At 47.2% G+C, this 16,841-nt stretch overlaps 1 protein-coding gene across 2 annotated transcripts in view; it reads left to right on the forward strand.

The window, feature by feature from the left end:
* Positions 1-16,787, forward strand: part of NT5DC3 (5'-nucleotidase domain containing 3) — a 63,568-nt gene extending 46,781 nt beyond the window's left edge. Inside the window, exons 11-15 of one of the 2 annotated variants that reach the window (XR_010747827.1) lie at positions 462-548; positions 3,217-3,357; positions 8,158-8,222; positions 10,172-13,124; positions 13,158-16,787. Coding sequence is in view for 1 of the 2 variants with exons in the window: in XM_066356433.1 (XP_066212530.1) it covers positions 462-548; positions 3,217-3,357; positions 8,158-8,222; positions 10,172-10,424 (546 nt within the window). In the remaining variant the exon portion in view is untranslated. Of the gene's footprint in view, positions 1-461; positions 549-3,216; positions 3,358-8,157; positions 8,223-10,171 lie in introns of both variants that reach the window. The other variant, XM_066356433.1, reaches the window with a different exon arrangement.
* Positions 16,788-16,841: the final 54 nt, after the last annotated feature.

Raw genomic sequence — 16,841 nt, forward strand, 5'->3', positions numbered from 1 at the left:
GGAATTACACGGCGGAATAATATGGACCTGGAAAGATGGTCAGAGCATAAGTATAAACAGAGTGTTACAAAGGGGCATGAACACTGCAAATCCTTTTTGAAAAGTACATTTGACTTAGAACAGCGGTTCTCAACCTGTGGGTCGCGACCCCGGCGGGGGTTGAACAGCCAAAACACAGGGGTCACCTAAAGCCATCGGAAAGGCTTTAGGCGACCCCTGTGTTTTGGCCGTTCGACCCCTGCGGGGGTCACGACCCCACAGGTTGAAAACCGTTGACTTAGAGGAAAGTCGCGAAAAATTTCATGCAAAGGTGTTTGTATCTTTATATTTTGTTATTGAAAATAAACTATAAAAGCAAAATATTTTTTTTGAAGTTTAAGAAAGGTATTTGGAGTTATAAGTTATACACAGGTCTCTACCTATCACAGGATATAATGTCTGTATTGTTTTTCTTATTGCAGGGCAATTTATATGAATTTTTGAAGCTTACTGGATGGAGAGGATCCAAAGTGTTGTATTTTGGTGACCATATATACAGCGACCTGGCGGTGAGGGGGAGCCTTTATTCCCATTTCTTCTTTGGAGGGCAGACATGCTTATCCCGCTTATTATGGACTTTCTCTGTCGGTTTAGACCATTTTTATGCTTTCATAAAAATGAGGAGTAGGCCACATTTTTTTTTTTAATGTCTCGTATTTTACAGAACTGGATGGAGCAGTCATGAAAGAGATATATTGTTAGGGGAAATGATACAAGTTAGCAGTTGACTCAGAGTTGGTCAGAACAGTCTTTCCATTAAGGAATGGTGAGAAATAAAACACCAGAGGTCTTTCCTTTTCCTTATGCTCACACGTCAGTTTAGGAACACTCGGCTGCATGTGAAAGCTCAGAGATGTTCACTGCCAGCCTGTCACTTCCAAAGTGTCCCAAACTGGTCTCTCTGGGAAACAGCTATTATGTGGAATGGGGCTTTTCAGGCCTCTCCGAACGATGAGAGAGGTACCGCGGGACTTGAATTGTGATTCAGTCTATCATAGGACTCTATAATCAGAGGTAAAGGGGGTCAGTTTCCATGCCCGGGTTTAGGGACACCCTTCCCAGGTGACTCCTGCACACACCTGTGTAATCACACCTGTCCAGTGGGTTGAAGTCTCGTGGAAGGAACCGTGGGCTCAGAATTAGAGGGCAGAGGTTTTTATCCTAGCCCTATTGTTCATTAGGGCTGATACGCGTGACTGTGAACACTTCCCTCAAGCTCTGATGTCCTCATTTGTAAAAAGAGTGAAATAAGATAACGTACAAAAGAGTGCTTAGTCAACTTGAAATATAAAGTGCTACTGCCAGGATGTGGGCACTCCCAGAATGTTAGGCCACGTGACATGGCATCCTGGGCACTTGTCTCTTGCTAAGTGGGTTCTTCGGGCCCTGGTGAGATACTGGGAGCTAGCCCTAAGTCATGTGGGGTCATGGCCCTGTGAGGTGACATGCACACACACGGAGGTCTTAGCATTATGAGAGGTACTCACAAAGCAGGAGTCCTTCAAGTGTGGTCCCCTGGCATCAGCATCACCTGGGGCCTTGTTAGAAATGCCAGTTCTCAGGCCTCCCCCCAGACCTTCCGAGCCAGCAACTCTGGGGGCGGGACCCGGCCAGCTCTGGTTTAACCAGCTTTCCATACTAAATTGGATATCAGGGTAGTGCTGGCCTCAGAAAAAGGAAGTGTTCCCTCCTCTTCCATTTTTAGATGAGTTTGAAAGGGATTGATGTTAATTCATCTGTAAGTGTTGGGTAGAATTATAAGTGAAGCCATCTGATTCTGGGCTTCTCCTGGTTGGCAGTGTTTTGATGACTCATTCTCTGTCCTCACTAGTTTGAGGTCTACTCAGATTTCCTTTTTCTTCGTGATTCAGCCTTGGTGGGTTATTTGTTTAGGAATTTGTCTAGCTCGTCTAGGTTGTCCAAGTTATTGGGATACAGCAGCCCACTGTGTTCTTTTTACTCCTTTTTATTTCTGTAGCACACATAGTAACGGTACCACACTACATTCCTGATCTTACTAAATTGAGTTTCCTCTCTTTTTTCGTGATGAAGCTCTAAGTTTGTCAATTTCGTTGATCTTTTTGAAGAACCAACTCTCGGTTTCGATTTTTTTTTTCTGTTCTCTATCTCTGATCTATATATTTTTTTCTTTGTTCTGCCAGCTTTCAGTTTAGTTTTTCTAGCTCCTTAAGGTGTAAGTTTAGATTGATTTGGGACCTTTTGTAATGTCAGTGTTTATAGCTAGAGGTCTCATTCTCACACTGCTGTTGCAGCCTCCCCTATGTTTGGGTATATTGGTTGCATTTGCAATGTGATTTGTCTCAAGGTATTTTCTAACTTTCCTTGTGCTCTCTTTGACCTATTGATTAAGAGTGTGTTGTTTAATGTCCACGTATTTTAGAATTTTTCATTTTTTCCTTCTGTTGTTGAGTTCTAGTTTCATTCCTTGTGAGCTAAAAAGATATTTTGGCTAATTTCAATCTTTTAAATTTATTAAGATCACTTGACACTATTTTTCCTTGCTTATTTGTTGTTTGTATTTCCCACGAGGGCAGGGAGGTGTCAGTTTTTGTTTATTGTTTTATTCTTAGTATCTAGAACAGGGCCTGGCATATAGTACTTGATAAATGTTTGCCAAATGAGAAAGGGAACGACCTTTTAGCACAGTGATTATATATTGATAGCTTAGATTTTCTAGGACACAAGTGACATCAGATAGTTTGGCCTGTTGTCAAATCATGGGGTTATATAATACTTGAATGAAAAATGTGCTCATATGTGTTTATGTTGTATGATTGTTCCAAGTCTGATACTCCATGGCCATCTGTGGATAAATGGAACGAAGACCTTCAGTAGCCTCTTGGTCCAGCCTCTTTCTGCCCCTGACCTAATGGTTACAGGCTGTGGTTAATGATTCCTGACCCAGTGTTTCTGCAAGTGCTCTGACTCACAGCAGTTATTTCCAGAACAGAAATTCTCTTGGGGTGAAATGATCAAAGCCTTGGGCTAACTTAGTGTTAATGAACTGTAATTCATTGAATTTGGCTTGGTTAATAACTAACCATTACCATGAAAAAGTAATTCAGTGAGTGCCTCTTGTATCTGGGAGAGGTAATGGAATGGTTTGAATTCTGTTGCGGTCCCTGTTGACTTTCTGTGATCTATCTTTGTGGGCAGGATTTGACCCTGAAGCATGGCTGGAGGACTGGTGCCATTATCCCGGAGTTACGATCTGAGCTCAGAATCATGAATACGGAGCAGTACATTCAAACCATGACCTGGCTGCAGACCCTGACCGGGTTACTGGAGCAAATGCAGGTTTGGGATCTTTTTTCTCTCCTACTTTTTCTTTAAGCCTGAAGTTAGTCCACTGGTCGGAGTTACTTTGGATATTTTCTACTTACTTGTGGTTATAAAGTATGAGGTGTAGTCCTCCTGCAGAATAACTTTTGGGATTATTTTGCCCCTAAGAATTTTGCCCATTTCCCTGAAGAGACCTTTCAAACCACCCCCAAAGCCATTTGGGAAAGGGCTTTGTAGGGCCTGAGTGAACTCGGTGTTGGTTTGCCTTCCTCTGTCTGGAAATCCGGCATCCTCACCTTCCCACTAAAGCCCTTTGGGAGACGTCCCGTGGGGCAGTAGGATTCGAGAACCCAGCCCCCATTTGGATCTAGTCCTGCGTCTGCCATTAGCCTAGTCTTCTCCATTCTGGGCCTCAGTTTCCCCTAAAATGGAGGGTCCTGTGGGATGAACACTTCAGGCTAGGCACCACGGCCTGCTGGAAGGTCTCAAAGCAGGAGTCAGGTTCCTGCATGCAGTCCCCATTTGATTTTGACAACAACACCTGTAATGTGCTGGCTCACCGGAGAGAGCAGTGGCGGTTTATTCTTCCCGTAAATTAAGCAGACAGTTTTGGACAGTTGGTTCTGTTTTTGGTGATTTCCCAGCCCGTGAGGATGCTCCTCTGTGGCAGCTAGGACCCCCTTTCCAGGCTCCAGGCACTTGCTTTCTCGCCGGGTGCAGCTGCTGGGCCTGCAGCCTTCCCAGTGTGAGTGCTGGCTGTCTGGTTAAGGGGCACTGATGCCGCTTCTTTGGCTGACACCCCTGCAGCCTCTGGCCACGGCCCGCTGCCCATGGCCCGCCAGCCCACTTTAGAAGTGGCCCAGGAGCTGCCTTGCCCGGCCCAGCTGGCAGCCTGTGTGGGGGCAGCTGGCTGTGAGCTCAGGCAGAACCACGAGGGGTGGTGGCCTGGTCCTCACTCCAGGACAGGCATACTGCAGAGCCCGGGGCTGCACGTCCCCCAGGTCTTGCTTCTACATGCTGTAGCTCCCGTGGTTCTTGGCTCATCACTGACAAGGATGCTTCTATTTCCTTACCATGCTTTTCTGTGAGATGATTTTCTAAAAATAAAAGGCATTGATTCTGGGTTAATGTAGCCTGGAGTCTGTATAGGTCACCCAGTAAGAATAGTTACTCTGTGTACCAGACATTGTTGTGTTAAGCAGTGCCTAGTCCCAGCTGTCCTATGTGGGCGGGTACAATTGTTTCCATTGTAGAATAAGGAAACTGGGTGTTTGGCAGGTTAGGTAGCATGTTGAGGTCATAAGATGACACAGAAGAGCCTGACCAGGCAGTGGCGCAGTGGACAAAGCATCGGACTGGGACACAGAGGACCCAGGTTTGAAACCCCGAGGTTTCTGGCTTGAGTGCAGGCTCACCAGCTTGAGTGTGGGATCATAGACATGACCCCATGGTCACTGGTTTGAGCCCAAAGATTGCTGGCTTGAGCCCAAGGTCGCTGGCTTGAGCAAGGGGTCACTCGCTCTGCTGGAGCACCCCCCCCCCCCCCCGCAAGGCACGTATGAAAAAGCAATCAATGAATAACTAAGGAGCTAAATGAAGAATTGATGATTGATGCTTCTCAACTCTCTCTCTTCCTGTCTGTCTGTCCCTATTTGCCCCCCCCCCTCTGTCTCTGTCACAGAAAAAAAAAAAAAAAAGATGACAAAGGAAGAACTTGAATTTAGGATTGTGTGATGCCACACTTCTGCGCTGCATTAGTACGTCTCTGTGTGGTGCAGAGGTCACAGGTGTGGCTGATTCCTCACCTGGTGCCATCACTCCATGATGCTGGCATCTGGCCAGATACGCAAACAGCCTGCATGTAGATGGTGTCACTACAGTTTAGTTTGGAGGACAGTTTTTTTGTTTTCTTCTCTCTGACCTATATAAAACATTCCCTGATTCAAGGGGGTATGTTTTAGAGATTGTAAATGCTGACAATATTTTTGTCATTTAATAGAGTTAATTATGCAAGGCATAAGGTCAGGGAAGGCTGCTTGTACCTGCATCCCTGTAACTTTATTGGTGGACACTGAAATTTGAATTTTCTATCATTTTCATGTGTCATGAAATTTTTATTCTTTTGATATTTTCCCCAATCATTTAAAAAGGAAAACCCATTCTTAAGCACATGGGCTGATAGAACAGTGGGTGGTGGGCTTGATGTGGCCTTCTTGGTGTGGCCTGTCGCAGCTGGTGATTATAATATCTCCGTCCATGCAGGGGAGGAAGGGCAAGAATGGAGTATGCTAATTAGTGATTGGGACTAAAGATGGCTGAAATGTCTGGAGGCTTAGCCTCTACTATGGGTTTCTGGTAGGTCTATTGTGATGCTAACCATCCACTCTGGGGTGTGTGGTTTCACTTTAAGGCTAATCATAACTAATTAAAAGACTAATTTTTGACGTATGTGGTGGCACAGTGGATAAAGCGTCGACCTGGAAATGCTGAGGTCGCTGGTTCAAAACCCTGGGCTTGCCTGGTCAAGGCACATATGGGAGTTGATGCTTCCAGCTCCTCCCCCCTTCTCTCTCTCTGTCTCTCTCTCTCTCTCCTCTCTGAAAATGAATAAAATAAATAAAAAAAAAATAACAAAAATTTGACATATTTTAGAGTAGATTACAGACGGGTAAGACTGTTGTTTTCTGAAGTGTGACCTGGTAGGGGGAGCAGAGCTGGAGAAAGGGGGGTAGCTGGAGAGAAAATCATTTCTTTAATGGAAGAGACATTAGCTTATTTAAAGGCCGATGGGATGGATCCAGGTGAGGAGGTTGATAGTATGGGGGAGATGGTAAGTGATGGCGAAAGGTTCACGGGAGGGCAGGTGGGAGGGAGCCACGTGCTGCGTGGGTCTTTATTGGAAGGGCCCGAGGGGCGCTGGGTTAAGGTATGCGCGCATGCATGTGGTGTGGGCTCGCGCACGTATACACGTGGAGCTCAGATGCCCCTCCCCTGGGAGTGCTCCGCTTGCCTCTGATCTCTGGGGCCTTCCTCCTTTGCGTGTCCCCTTCAGCAGCCCTGGGCTCTGCTGGCGATGATCCATCATCCTTGGCAGCCCTCCGCTCTGGAAAGACTAGCCTGGAGAACGTGGCTTGAACTTGGAGACTCAGGTTAGCTCTTCATGTCTGGAGAGCCTGCCTTGGGTTGAGGGAGGTCTCCTGAGGGGCAGGAGTGGAGGGGAGCCTTCACATGGCCTGTGGCAACTAGTTTCAGAAAGGAGAGAGTAAGCAGATTAGTTTTGGTAATCTTTATTCTGGTCACCAATCAGAGAATTCTCTCCTGCCAAGTATAAGGTGGACTAGAAGTTTCTCTTTCATACTGGACACAGGTGCCTAGTTCGTGGGCTTGAAAGGGTGTGTGGGCAGAGGTGAGTGGGGGATTCCTGTTCTGTTTTATCTTCAGCATCTGGCACGGTGCTCAGCACACAGTAGATGCTGCATATATACATGTATTTGTATGTGAAAATGTGTATATATGTGTATGTGCATATGTATATATGTGTGTGCCTAAATAAATTACTTATGACAACCTATAGATTTTTTTACCCAGTCACAAACTTTGTAGAGTTTAAATTCTGTAGTGTGTAATTTGTTGATTAAAATGTCAAAGCTAATTAAAACTGCTCACAAAGCTGGCAGTGCCTCCCCAAGTGCTGGGCCAGGTTCCGGCGCTCCTGTGACACACCTCAGGGGGTGGCCAGGGCAGCTGCTTCCTGGTGAGGTAGGCGGTGCTGTCGGGCCAGATCGCAAGCTCAGGGTTTTGTCTGAGTGGCAGAGGCCCTGAGTGGGTGCCTGTCAGTCAGGCTGGTGAACTGGGCAGACGGGGTAAACAGAAGGGCCTTGGCTCCCACATCAACAGCAGATGGTTTGCTTGTTTGGTCTTTTCCTCTGGGTCCTAAGGCTGCCCCGTGACCGAATTGCAGAGAGTCACCCGTCCCCTGTGACCACGTGCACCTCTGACTCTAGCCTAGAGTTTCTGTTCAGGCACAGGAGCCTTCCAGAGAGACTTGTGTGTGGGCAATTGCCTTTTTTTTTTTTTTTTTTTTTTTTTTTTGGTGCCTTTTGGTCATATTTCAGCCCAGCCAGTGAATTCTCTGCTTTTCCATCTGGTTAAGGTGCTATACCTTTTTGTCTTTTGCCAGAAACATTTTTTTTCCTCCTTAAACATTTTTAAAGATAACATAATATTAAGGAAGACAGTTTAAAACAAAATATAATTCTACTACCCTTGCACAGATTAAAGAAAAATTTCCATGTTAACTTCTTAATATATACATATATTTTACATGTTTTCAATTAGTGGATGTACCTGCTATTTCCACCTAGCTGCCATTTTTATGTGGATGCATATATAATAGGTTGTATGTAATAAGTATATGTTTATGTAGCTAATACATATGTGTAATGGATACATTACACACATATATAGTATATACATATATTTCACATGGAGACATGTGCATTATGTTTATAGGTACCCTTTAACAACACTTTAATACCTGTAGTTTAGTAGGGTTCCTGTTGAGTACCTTCATAGTCTTCCATTTCATTTGTTAAATCATATTTCTGCTGTCAGACACCCAGAACTGTGTATTTTGGTAAAGAAGGGAGGGTTGCGACTAGGAAGTCTGAAAATCTATTTCATGCAAGTAAGTGCCTGTCTCTTAGTCTGAACACAATGTCTCCAAGAAAAGCTGCCCATTAAAAAATTCTTATTGCCTAATGAGTTTATTTGCATCCAGAACATTCTCGGTAATGATCAGCTTGTGTCCTGCAGGTTCACAGAGATGCAGAGTCCCAGCTGGTGCTGCAGGAGTGGAAAAAGGAGAGGAAGGAGATGAGGTAAGAGCAGCCCATTTTGGACGTAGGCCATCCACCACCCTGTGTGCGTATGCTCAGCCCACACACCTGCCTCAGGCATCCTTCCAAACGTCCTTTTTTAGCTCCCAGGTACAGATGTGACCGTCCCAGTGTCCAGAACCACCCACCTGCTGTTTTCCCTTGAGGCAGTGTGACATCCCTCACACCTCCTGCCGTTGCGTTTGTTTCTTTTTATAAAACCAAGCAAGTGTGCTCTCATTTCTCTCACCTACACAGACATGCAGTATGTGTCTCGATTCCACATTCCCTGCCAGGCCCCGGGAGAAGGAGCCTTTCCTTCCATCCCTGCCTGCTTGACTTTGCCATTCGGGCTGCTGGTGGCCCCCCTGTTGGTACTAACGGCCTCACAGTGTGGCTGCTGGGGTAGTAGTGGAGGCGGGTGTGGACCACAGTGAATTCCTGGGCTCTTCCCAGGTGCTTATTGTAGCTGCTGCTGTTTCAGGAATGTGCCCGCACTCAGAATCATCTGGGGATTGGTGAAGGCCCGCCTGCTGTCAGGGAGGTGTGGCAGGGGTGTGTCTTAAGGGACCGGTTGTTCAGGAGGCCCTTGGACAGCTGTGCTTCCCTGAGAGCATGCCGCTACGTGGGCACTGCTTATGTGGTCATTTCTGCTCCTGTGCTTGGCCTTTGCCCAGGCACAGCGGTCTCTAAAGTTTGGAAGGAGTGGCCACTGCCTGGGTTCTTTCCTCTGAGCTGTGGACACCCGGATTTGGTGGCAGGGCATGGAAAGGGGACAGAGACCCTCTGTCGGGGCTCCCATGGATATACTGACTCAATCCATCTTCCTCCCTTCCTGGGTCTTGGTGGTTGGGCGCTTATTCTAACTGATCACGCTAACATTAGTATAAAAAATGTTGGGTAGGGGAGGGGGCGATGGGCATATAATGTGATTTGACTCTGGGCCCCTTGCCCTGGAAGGCCATACCTGGGTCCTGTACTCACGGGACCTCAAATTATTAGATAAAGGACTCATTTCACCTATCAGAGAATTTCTGTTTTGATTTCAAGTTTCTAACAACTTCACATCTCAATGAGATATTTTTTTTTTTAGTAGTTTAAATACCATTAATGTCACTCCACCCACCGACCTTTACTTTTCTGCTTCCTGGTCATCAGCATCTGCTGTTATTGTATGATGACAGGCACCTACTACCAGCTGGTGGCTTTTATCACAGTTTTGTAAATGATTATATTTTTTCACTGTGTTTGTTACTGATGAACAGTCAAATGGAGATGTATAGTTATTGTGCTGGAATAGTCTGTGTCCAGGGGTCCTAGCCATCAGATGGTGTGCACAGTCTGTATGTGTGGGGTGTGTTTATACACAGATGCCTGGGGTGGGGTGAACAACCTTGCAAAATGCTTGTCACCTAGGCTTCCAGGAGGGAGTGAGGTGTTGGAGCCGAGTAATGGATGCTGGAGACTTGATTGACATCACTATGAAAGCGTCCTTAATTTCTCAGCTGTCGAAGTACTTTGGCTTTTATATGCTTTCACTTTTCTTCGCTTACTCAGTTTTTGCTACCTTATTAAAAGTGAGGGGTCTGGATCCCACTCTGTAGATGAGGGGTTTGGAGACCCTGAGGACACTCTGCATCTCTCTGTGTACCGTCAGAAGCAGCTCCTGCTTCTCTGTTTTGCCTGAAAGTGTGGTACGCAGAGTGAGAGGGGCCTGCACATCGCCACGCGGCCTCAACAGTGCTCTCCGGAGGCCCCGTGGGGGGTGTGAGCAGTCATTTGGTTGGATGGATGAACAGACTGTTTTTCTGATTGGAAGGCGGGGCTGCTTCTAGGCTAATTTTCCTCTCACATGATTCCTATGAGAATGTAAAAGTGGCTTTGATTTCAGTGACTTTAAACAGACTTTCGAATCATTCTCTGCTGTGCTCTCTCTCTTCTTGCTTCTTCAGAGAAATGACCAAAAGTTTCTTCAATGCCCAGTTTGGAAGCTTGTTCCGCACAGACCAGAACCCGACTTACTTCCTGAGGCGCCTGTTGCGGTTTGCTGACATCTACATGGCGTCTCTGAGCTGCCTGCTGAACTACGACGTCAGCCACACATTCTACCCCAGGAGGACTCCGCTGCAGCACGAACTCCCCGCATGGTCCGATGCGCCCCCCACCTGCAGACTGCCCCTCCTGCAGGAGGCCCAGGCCAAGTAACCCGGTGCTCACCTGGGGACAAAGCTAGAAAGCAGCCCTGGTCCCGGATTGGGCGGACGCCACAGGGTTGACTGTGTGTGGATATGAGGGTTTTGATATTTATTTCGTACTTTCTGGAGGTTACCCCCAGGTTGTTAAGACAGAAGCCAGCAGCACACCTGTCCCGCCACCTGCACACATCGGGTTGAAAGGCAAGCTTCGCATGGAAACTCGGTGATCAGTCTTGTTGACCAAGGTACTGTAAGTGGTGACGGTTTTTCAGGGACAGGGGAGACTTCTTGATGCTATCTTCATATCCCAGCAGGTGAAGTTTTGAAACTATTCCTGACTCTTCCCTGGAAAACATACTGAACATTCACAGGCCGGGCACTGGGAACAGGGCAGGGTGGGGGCACGGTGGAGTGCAGCAATGAGCTGCTCACACAGAGCTGATACTTAGTGAGCTCTGCAGGACGTAATCCTACAGGAAGTAGCAGAAGCGATCCCCAAACAGCAGCCGGTTCCCAGCCATCTGGTGTACCAGGGCTTTGGTGCTCTGGTGTGTCACGTGAGAGAAAAGAGAAAGGTCAAGAGGAGGTGCAAGTCCTCAGCCCTGGATGTCCTCAGTATCCGCTTCCTGTGTCCTGCCCGGGCAGGGGAAGGACAGATGGCGCTGCAGGGGGTGGGCGGGTCCTCCCTTTCCCCAGAGGAGGAGAGGAGAGCTCTGGTTCCCTTTCCAGCTGGCAGAGCAGACTGTGTAGAATGATGCTGAGTTAAACAAGCTGGTCTAGCCCATGCCTGGTGGTGGGTCCCCTGAAAATGTGACCCGAGCATTGTGCTCATCGGACAACAGAAAATGAAACAAAACAAAAAAATCCTTGTAATGAAATGCCATGTCATGACCCTCACTGGGTTGTGTTGGTATCTGGCTAAAACGTAAGCATGACCAGAAACCTTTCTGGAGGGCAACAGATGTGTGTGCCTGCCTCACTCAGGAGTTACCAGGGAGAAGAGGGCTTACTCTCAGCAGGGGAGGAGGGAGGCAGCCCTCACCGCTTACCCACCCCACCCCCTGCTCCCTTTGGCTTTCTTTCCTGCCACGTTTATGTGGCTATTCTGGGAGCCTGGGGGGGGGGGGTTGCTTTAGGTGTCTGTATTTAAGGCGGGAGAGGATAAAGGGCATTCCAATGAAGAGAAGGGTTAGTAATGACTTAGCTAACAGTATTGCTCATGTCTTTCTAAGGACAATGCAGGTGACACCGTATATCCTTAAACCTAATGTGTGGCAGGCACAGGAAGGGGCCTTGTGAAGAGTGCTTGCTAATTCAGTGTCTTGATTGTAATCAGTGTATCAGACAGCTATAGCCAAAATGCTAGCATCCCACAGGCTGCCTGCCAGAGACAGAAACTGAGTGCGTTCCGCAGCATGCTCTGTAACGCCGCTTATGATAATGGGGCTTTACTTGTAGTACCTCCTCGTGCTTAACTATGATAGTGAAGGTGACCCTTTAGACCAGGGGTAGTCAGCCTTTTTACACCTACCGCCCACTTTTGTATCTCTGTTAGTAGTAAAATTTTCTAACCGCCCACTGGTTCCATAGTAATGGTGATTTATAAAGTAGGGAAGTAACTTTACTTTATAAAATTTATAAAGCAGAGTTACAGCAAGTTAAAGCATATAATAATAATTATTACCAAGTATTTTATGTCGGATTTTTGCTAAGTTTGGCAGAATAAATCTTTATAAAACAACTTACTATAGTAAATCTATCTTTTTATTTATACTTTGGTTGCTCCACTAGAGCCCACCATGAAAGCTGGAATGCCCCCTAGTGGGCGGTAGGGACCAGGTTGACTACCACTGACTTAGACCCGGTAGCCCAATCACTTAGACCCCTTTTTTTCCTGCTAAATTTTATTATAAGCACAGTGGTCCATTCCTTTTCTGGAATGGGGTAGGCCTTTTGTTTACTGTTTGTTAGCTCCTGGTGTCTTAAGCATCAGAGTTCATTGAAATCTGGCATTTAAGGAGTGCTGTGTCTCTCTGTGTTGGGTCCTCAAAGGACACACTGGTGCTTTTGGCTTTCATTGTGGAGAAGCTGAGTGAGGAAGTGGTTATTATTATCTTTTTAAATTTCTTAGTTTTTATCAAATCAGATAGTCATTGGATTGCTCCTTGGTGCCAGTTACAGTATGTTTTGTTTACTCAAGAATGAAGTAGACCATTTTTAAAACCTGCTTTCATGGGTATCTGGGTTGCGTGAACCAGCCCTCGGAGGAGAAATACGTTTTCTGGGTATGATTAATGAATCGCACCGTTTATCACCAATGAGTCTCCAGCCTCTGGGCCGTGGGACACGGCAGTATTGGGATCTGCCCCATGGCAGAAGCCTGGCCTCGGTCTCAGCAGGGCTCCCAAGCGTGTGTCCAGCCCACGGCCGAGGCGTGCCGGGCCAGCAGCACGGGTCAGGACAGCGCGTCCTCGTGAAGGACAGAGGTGTCCCCTGGGGTCTGCGTTCAGCCACTCTCAGGACTCAGCTGGGAGTGGGCACACCGCACGGGCATTTTGTTCTCTCCAGCGTTCTCTGGTGCCCACGCTGGCGAATGTTGGTACAAGGGAGGTGAGTCTCTTTTCCACCCTTCAAAATAACAATTTCGGAAGTAAACAGAGTACAGTTAGTTTGCACTTTAAGAAGAAAACATTTTCCATTTTTAGTATTGGTTAGACTGATTTTCTAAGAATTATGTGAACAGAAATTCGTAGTCCAGGGCCAACCCATGCCAGCCGATGGAAGGCGCGTGGCACCCGCGCAGGTCGCCTTGGAAGGGACCTGAGCAATTGGTTTTCCAGAGCTGCTTCTGTAGAGAAACCTGGCTTTTATGGTATTTTAGGAGTCTGGCTTAGAGCTCCCACCTTCCTCCTAGCATAGCCGCCCCGGGCCATTAATGCCAAGTAACATAAACCACCTGTTACTGATTCGGGGGCGTCTCAGGCTAAATTGCTAGTTGCTTTGGCTGCATGGGCCCTCTTCATTATTGCAAAGGCGAAATGAAAAGTAATCTTTCTTCCTTGCTAATTTAGCTTTGGATGATATAAACGGCTTTCCTCCCTCTTCCTCTGGAAGACGTTTGAAGCAGTCGAGAGCTGCTTCAGAGTACTGGAACTGAAATCTGTGCGAACACTCATTTGCTGCCAAAAACACATTTGGGGACCCTTGTCTAGAATGCTGTAAAATTAATTTGGCTAGAGATGGGGCTCTTTGATTGCTTTATTCAACTGCGAGGGAGCCTATGTTTTGCCCTCTTTTTTCTTTTTTTCTTTTTTCTTTTATTAAAGCTGGAAACGGGGAGAGACAGTCAGACAGACTCCCGCATGCCCCTGACCGGGATCCACCTGGCACGCCCACCAGGGGCGATGCTCTGCCCACCAGGGGGTGACGCCTCGCCCCTCCGGGGCGTCGCCCTGCCGCGACCAGAGCCATTCTAGCCCCTGGGGCAGAGGCCAAGGAGCCATCCCCAGCGCCTGGGCCATCCTTGCTCCAATGGAGTTCCAGCTGTGGAAGGGGAAGAGAGAGACAGAGAGGAAGGAGGGGGGGTGGAGAAGCAAATGGGTGCCTTTCCTATGTGCCCTGGCCGGGAATCGAACCCGGGTCCCCCGCATGCCAGGCCGACGCTCCACCGCCGAGCCAACCGGCCAGGGCCATGTTTTGCCCTCTTATCAATTTTCTCTTTTGCCAATCTTCTCTTTTATTTGCCTTAACATTTGGGACCTTGGCTCCACGGTCAGCTAACCTTCAACACCCTAATGGGTTAAGGAAAGAGGGTGAAATTTCTTTAATTTCAGCAAAGGTTTCCTGTTAAGGGTCAGAGAGTATTTTTGGCTCTGCAGACCCCTTTCTGTTGCTGCTGCTCTGGGGAGGGACACAGCTCTGTCTGATTACAGTCTGATTTATAAAAACGGGCTGCAGGCTACACTTGCTCTCAGGTGGTCGTTTGCCGCAGCCCGATAGTGGGTGCAGACAGTAGGAAGGAGTTCTGTAGGTAAGTGAACGGTATCTCCCTGGACTCTCTAGGCACATTTACTTACGGGGCCAGTGGTGAGACTGTGTCTAGCACAGGGCATTGTCCCGTGTGATTGAGCTGGCAGGCTCAGGCACCAGTTGAATATACCTCTCGTTGTAGTTACTTGTGACCATGCTTGTCCTGGGTGATGGGCTCAGCTGCCCAGAAAACCTTTTAGGACTGAAGGACGTAGTCCTGGGGCGGTCAGCCCTCTCTGGGACTTTCCCCGGCTGGAAAGCCTGCCTCGGATGAGGTTGCGCCCCCTTTCTGAGCAGCTCTCTTCTCTTCCCCTCCCTTCCCTTTCCAGGTGTGGATCCCAAAACACACCCCATAAACTTCCTGCACGTGACTCTCCATCTCGTGTCTGCTTTCTGGGGACCCACCCCGCGCCTGCGCTTCTGCACTTTGCTGGTCCTGCAGGCTTGACCTCTGACTTAGGAAACTGTTTTCTAGTTGTTTAGTAGAATGACACATTGTGCCTCTGTGGGAGCAGGCACCATAAATGCAGACTAGGTAGACCTACTATTTATTCTGAATGTGAGTTTGCTATTTATTTGAAATGTTGATTTTGTTACATGTTAATTTGTTGGTAAATAAAAGAGAACTGTGTCATCCAGTTGATTGCAAGTCATTGGTTTTTGTGTGCTTAAGGTAGTGGCGAAGTCATAACAAATTCAAATAAAACTACAACCAAAAAATACGCCTATGAAAGGGGTGGGAGATTGAGGGTTCCTGTCTCACCACCCTCGTGCCATCGTGGCCAGCAAAGCACACTGCTTGCTTTTGGAGCTTGGAGACTGTCATTAAGCCGCAGATGGAAAGATGGTGTGAGCTTAGCTGTAGGTGGGCAGCAGGGAACCCACCTGGAAGTTTTTTCCCTCAGATAATTCCCTCCTTGAGAAACAGGGAAAAGGTGGTGATCAACATGTTTGTCTGCCATCAGATTACCTGGAAAGCTGGGAATTGGACGCAGTGATTTAAGGGAAGAAAATAATAATACTGAATTAGGAGTGAGTGTTATGATCAAGTCACTACGGGGTTTTGGATAAATTTCAATATTTTGAAGAGCTTTTTTTAAAATAAGTGTTTAAGCATATGTGTGCCCATGTGTGTGTGTGTTTGTATTTAAACACTTTGGTATACTTGACCTCTCATTGTGCTAGGACCTTGGTGTCACTCACTTTTCCCACGGAGAGCCTGCTGTTGTTCCTTCCCGAACTTGCCCTTTGGTGCCTGTGATGGCGGTATTGGCGGACCCACTAGCAAATCTGTCCCTCACTTTCTGGGGAGCGACGTCCTGGAAACGTGGCATTCTTCCCACCATGGCATGTCGTCCTAGAAGAGATGGTAAGGTGTTCCTTTGCCTGAAACTGGGACTTCTTCCCTTTCCTGGAGTTGTGACAAGCTTACAAGACACTCTGGGGCTTCCAGAACTTCGGAGTTGGCTCAGCTAAAAGCCTGATGATGGGGGACAAAGTAATGTGGGCTCTGAGGGCAACAAAGAGGAATCTGAGATCTGCTCAGCCCAGCCTGTCGCTTCTCTGTCCCCACAGAGACACCGTGCTTAGCCCAGTACTGCCCCCCTAGCCACGTTTGGACATGTTGGAGGTGGGTTGCAGGGTGTTCGGTTGTCTTGGTCATGGGGGTCTCTCCTGGCATCGTGAGGGCAGGAGCCTGGTGTCGTGGACATTCTGCAGTGCATGGAGAGTCCTGTGTATCACCACTAAAATTCCAGAACGTTTTCATCACCAACAGGAAACCACACCTCTTAGCAGTTAATTCCATGCTTCCCTTCCCCAGTCACCGGTAACCACTAATTAATCTACTTTCTGTCTCTGAATTTGCCTATTCTGAAAATTTCATCTATTTGGAATTATGCAATATGTGGTCTTTTGCGTCTGGCTTCTTTCACTTAGCATAATATGTTCAAGGTTCCTCCATGTCGCTGTGTGTTTCAGTACTTAGGTCCCTTTTAGTGTGGAATGACATTCCGTTATAAGGATATACAGTGCCACAATTTGGTTATCCAGTCATCTGCTGATGGGCATTGGGGTTGCTTCCGTTTTTTGGCTATTATGAATAATGCTCCTCTGAACATGTGTAGATACACATATAAGTTTTTATGTGGACATGTTTTCATTTCTCTTGGGTATATGCTTTGGAGTGATGTTTCTGGATCAAGTGGTAACTTTGTGTTTAACTTTTGGAGGAACTGCTAACCTTTTCCACAGTGGCTGCACCATTTTACAATCCCACCGGCAACGTATGAGGGCTCCAATTTATCCACATCCTAGTCAGCACTTGTTATTATCTGCCTGTCTGATTACAGCCATCCTGGTGGTTGGGAAGTGCTGTCTCATGTCTTCTTAATACATA

This window comes from Saccopteryx leptura, chromosome 1 (assembly GCF_036850995.1).
Source record: "Saccopteryx leptura isolate mSacLep1 chromosome 1, mSacLep1_pri_phased_curated, whole genome shotgun sequence".
In the NCBI taxonomy this organism is placed as follows: Eukaryota; Metazoa; Chordata; class Mammalia; order Chiroptera; family Emballonuridae; genus Saccopteryx; species Saccopteryx leptura.